A 4,861-nucleotide genomic window follows, 5' to 3' on the forward strand; every position below is an offset into this window, starting at 1 on the left:
AGAAAACTCCGAATTGAATTAGTTATTATTTCAGAATTACTGTCAAAGTTGGCTTTTAACCTTTTTAAATGATTGATTGAAAATCCAGTTTAGAATGCTTACGCCAAATTGTGATCGAACCGACTACTTCAAAATTGTTATTGCTCTACTATTACCAGAACACTGGTCGCCGCCGGTACTCTTAGTTCCTATGTTCACCTTATCAATATTGAAGGAATTAAAAGCTATTTGATTTGCTTCTTATTTTGTTTTATTGAAATAAGGTGAACTAATTCGATACAGTGAGATGGACTGTGAAACGGTGAAACAGTAGGTATATTCACTACAGAAAAAACGTGTTTTTTGCACTTTAGTGTATATGCGAAATACAAAACCTGAAAACGTTAAAGAAGACAAAATGAAAAAATAACCTGGTATATATTTTTAGTACTTACTTTTTTACTAATGTTAAGTTTAAATTAGGAGTTATTATATTATCTTTCGGAAGTGTATACCGTTTTGGGAGAACTCTTTCAATGAAATTTAATAGAATGTGATAATTGTTTCTTGTCATATTTCGACCAAAATGTGGACAAATCTGTAAACTACCTGCAAGGAAAATTCAAATTAATAGCTATTCACCAGCGGCAGATCTATTCAAGCTCCATCAATAATCCCAGTCTCATACTACAGTTACCTATCTGTATTCCTGCCAGAGTATCAAATCTGCCTTTGGCAATCTTTTTTGCGCGACATGAGGCACTCCACCACCTACGTCGCTTTTTTGCTGCGGCCTCATGATCGTGGCAGGGACTAAAACTTCGTTCAAAATTGAGAAAATGTATTTAAGATATTATTTCCTCAATCTCATCACATACCTGTTTGATGACATTGTCCAAAAACAACACGAATGCGAATGAAAACAGAAAATGGTATAAGCTCCGCCTACTGTTTCCATTACGCCAAAACTACTTTGGTAATTATATCGAATTTTCCTTGAGCATTTTCCTTGAGATGTCCGTACTAAGCTTTACTAGGGAAAGAAAGGAAATCTCGCTTAACTTTTCAAAAGGACCTAAGTAACATTTTTTTCATGAATTAATTTGAGTACTGCAAACGAATGCTTTCATGTTTTTCTGTTGATTGCGATATTCAAATTAATTCATGAAAAAAATGTTACTTAGGTCCTTTCGAAAAGATAAGCGAGAAATGATGATATGACATCTACTTAACGAGAGGCCAGCGACTCACCGACGCCCTCATAGATGCCAATTAGAGTTGGAGTTGGAAGGTTTGAAGGGAATTTAGTTTAGGATTATCTTATGCAAATGATATAATAAATTTGGATAGACGGTGGGAGTGAAAATGCTAAAATATTTATGTCACTCCATTGATGATTTTCCTGGGATTTGACGAAGCTAGTAATCTTGCCCTGGCTCATAAGCCTTGGTCGAAGCGCCCTTGTTTGTTTTCTGAAACGTTCCAACCTAGGTTGGAAAATAAAATAAAATAAAATTATAACAAAAAAAATGCATTAGAAAAATACCATCCTTGAAGAACATAATCAAGGATATTTGACATTTGTTGATCAAAATATGTCATCAAAATACTGGATAGAACAAATTTCGCGCTTAGGATCATAGGGGCGTAACTGCATTAATCGATTTTTCTTCATCGATGCTTTCTTCTCATCAATGTAGCGAATTTCAATAATTTCCCTTAAATTTTATGGTTCGAAACGATAAAGGATAGTTGCAGATTGCACCAGAAGTATAGATAGTAGAATCTATAGATGAGCGAAAGCAATGCTGAGTCGATTTTTTTGCCCGTGCACACGCGCTTATGACGTCACAGCCCTTAACGTTTCCATTGAAATCGTGACGTCATGCTCGTTTGGAGACACGTTTGACAGTTCGTTTGGAGACAGAGGATTTATCTTCGCTCATCTATATATTCCACTATCTATACACCAGAAGCAACAATCATGGCTGTAACCAAATATATTATATTAACAATATGGTTCACATCGAGTTTTCCCATACATCGAAATGGCGAACAATTTGCCGGTGATAACAACATCATCTAGCGAACAAAGAGGAATCTAAACATGTTTTTCTCAACCCCATGAAACAAGCTCTAGTTCTTGAAGCCACCGTTTGTTGGTGTGGCGCTAGTGCTGTTCTTGAAGTTTAAAGCTCCGTTCATATTGTGCCGTACATTTCGCGCGGATATTTAATTACGTGATAATTTAAATTTCAATAGCTTAAGTTATATTGTTCTGTTTCGTCATTTATCCAGCATTTTACGTACGATAATAGCTGCCACAATATAATTATCATCTGAATCATCCGAAATTATCACCGAAAAAAGACAAAAAAAAAATTTGGTAGCCGCCACAATTTAACATGTTCTGGTATCGTGCAATCTATTTGACGTTTGGCTTGTGTCGTTTGTCATCGCAGCGATCTTCAACATCCTTATGAATTTATCATTATTGGCAAATAAAGGCTGCATGAAGAAGAAGAAGTCGAAGGATAATATTTGAAAAAAAAAACGGGGAAACATTTTTTAAAACTCTTCTCAAAAATTTTAGGAGCAATTTAATTAAAAACGGTTAGCAGTACGGAGCTGGACTTTCCTTCTACTGCATAATAAACGCAATTTTTCGATTTCAAATTTTATTTTGTGATATCACACTTGATACAAACTATGAAAAAAAGTCCAACCCCGTACTGCTTTCCGTTTTTAATTAAACTACTTCTAGACATTCCACTAAAAGCGCTATAAATAAGCGGCCTTTAGCGCTCGTAAGATGCTGTACATGACCACATTAACTGGGTTAAGCAAATTTTGAGAAAAATTCAATAAATATAATGTAACTCTGTCAATTATCATCCGATTTTGATTTAGGGATGCCTGAACCGAGGCCTGAACCCGAAATATTATATTTATTTTATATAATATAAAATAATATTCCACAGTATGTTTACAGGGCTGGCTGAGGTCCTTCGAGAAATAAGTTTATCAGAATCCGAATGAAAACAATGACTCTATATTCCAACTGGAACTTGGCCTGCTTTTCAACTTAGTATTCTATTAGCATTTCCTCACTATAATGTGGGCGTCGAAACTAAGACAAATTAATCTACTTAGTCATTGTACGTATCATCGACAGGTGTTTTATGAAACACTACTGGAACCTTTTTTCTTTACATTTGATCTGATCCAACTGGAAGTGGATGTCGCATTGTGGATAAAATTTTGTTTTAAATTGGCCCGGGGGGCTGCGGATAGAGTCAAAACGAATGTCAAAAAATATCCACTGAGGCTGTCAAAAAGTATCCATCGCATCGAGAGAGTTTGTGAGCATTTTGAGCAACGCCGGGAGAGTACACGTGTAAACCCGTTTATACTAATTATAGTTCATTTCTAACAAAACTCATTTTTCTGGTATCATTTTAAATCTATCGAGGAATTAGTAAACAGCATGGAATAATTTTACAATCGTCACAATAATTTATACAATGCAGTAAATCGACGAATTCTTTGCAATTCATTCAAAAAAAGATAAACATGATAGTAATTCAATGTGAGAAAACCGTAACGTGTACATGGAATAATAGTTTTTTGAAGCATAATGGACTTAGCGTAAAAGTCAGGAGATTAAAAATAATAACTATCGAGCTGCCAATGATCATGCACAGGAAAAAAGTTCTTTTAGCTGACGAGAAACCTAACCATACTGCTCATGTCGCAAATGTGTAACATTTGATTTTTTGTCGATTATGAGGTAATCTTAAGAATCCTAAGTAACCTAAGAATTAAATCAGATCAGTAGTAATTCAAATTGTTCTGCTGCATTTAATTTTAATATGAATCTGAAACATGCATTCTTCCAGCAGCTGCTCTAAATTAATTTAAGTTCAGATTCAAAAGCTCAAAACTGTTGCACAGTTTTGTTTTATTTTCTGCAGATTCAAATTTTGTATGTTTTGGCGATTGAACGCGTTATTTTAACTACGGAATTTGGATCAATGGACTTTGCAATTACGCCGCATTTCTGAGCAGCAAAATAAATAATTATTTTATTTATTTAAACAAAATTCAAACATGAACAGAACACTGCTGGAGATACCAGCGTATCAGGTATCAAGTACCGGGTATCAGGCAGACTTGACAAATTTGTTATTATTAAATTTGTTATTGTGACAAATACAGTGCTGATAACTTTTGCGCTAGAGCGAAACATGTGTATCTGAAATGAACGAATCAGCTATAGAGATAATTGCAATAAATTTATGAAACATATTTTAGGTGGTGCGCCTAAAATCGAGCCTAAAATAAAAAAATACTGTTTATTTATTTTTTATTCGAATTCAATCTCTCCTCGAGAGCGATATTATCGCATGCGTCACTGTGTTCCGTACTTAAATCCACAGCTTGACAGCTAGCACCAAGTTTAGCACCAAGTTTTCGGCTTCAATCATATTGTATGCAGATGACAGCCGTTTCAGGGGGCTGGTTTTTCTAGCTTGTGCGGGAAAACTCTCCTGCCATCTTCCGGTGAGTAGTCACACAGTTGTTCGATGACATTTTACAGTGTGGGGATGTTCATACATTTTTCAATAAATCGATTACCGGAATATCGACTTTTTTAAATTCAAACACTACTGTAAATTTTTCGATGAAGCAGTGTAATGCAGACAAAATACACTTTTGTTTCAATCCATTTTAAAGCCTTTCCGCAAACATTAAAATGATTGTTCCACTGTAAACATTTCAATCATTTTCTTCAGCAAGAAATTTGATTATTTTTTTATGAATATTATCGATATTATTCCAATGCATCACACTTCCCACCATTGATTGCATTCAACTAAGT

General features: G+C 34.7%; 1 protein-coding gene across 1 annotated transcript; it reads right to left on the reverse strand.

The window, feature by feature from the left end:
* Positions 1-239: 239 nt before the first annotated feature.
* On the reverse strand, positions 240-912 carry LOC134221327 (uncharacterized). Its single transcript, XM_062700526.1, has 4 exons — positions 858-912; positions 677-798; positions 435-588; positions 240-374 (listed from the first exon to the last, which is right to left on the reverse strand). The coding sequence occupies exons 1-4, from the start codon at positions 869-871 to the stop codon at positions 350-352; spliced, it is 315 nt and encodes a 104-aa protein (XP_062556510.1). The 5' UTR covers positions 872-912; the 3' UTR covers positions 240-349.
* Positions 913-4,861: the final 3,949 nt, after the last annotated feature.

This window comes from Armigeres subalbatus, chromosome 3 (genome assembly GCF_024139115.2).
Source record: "Armigeres subalbatus isolate Guangzhou_Male chromosome 3, GZ_Asu_2, whole genome shotgun sequence".
Taxonomy (NCBI): domain Eukaryota; kingdom Metazoa; phylum Arthropoda; class Insecta; order Diptera; family Culicidae; genus Armigeres; species Armigeres subalbatus.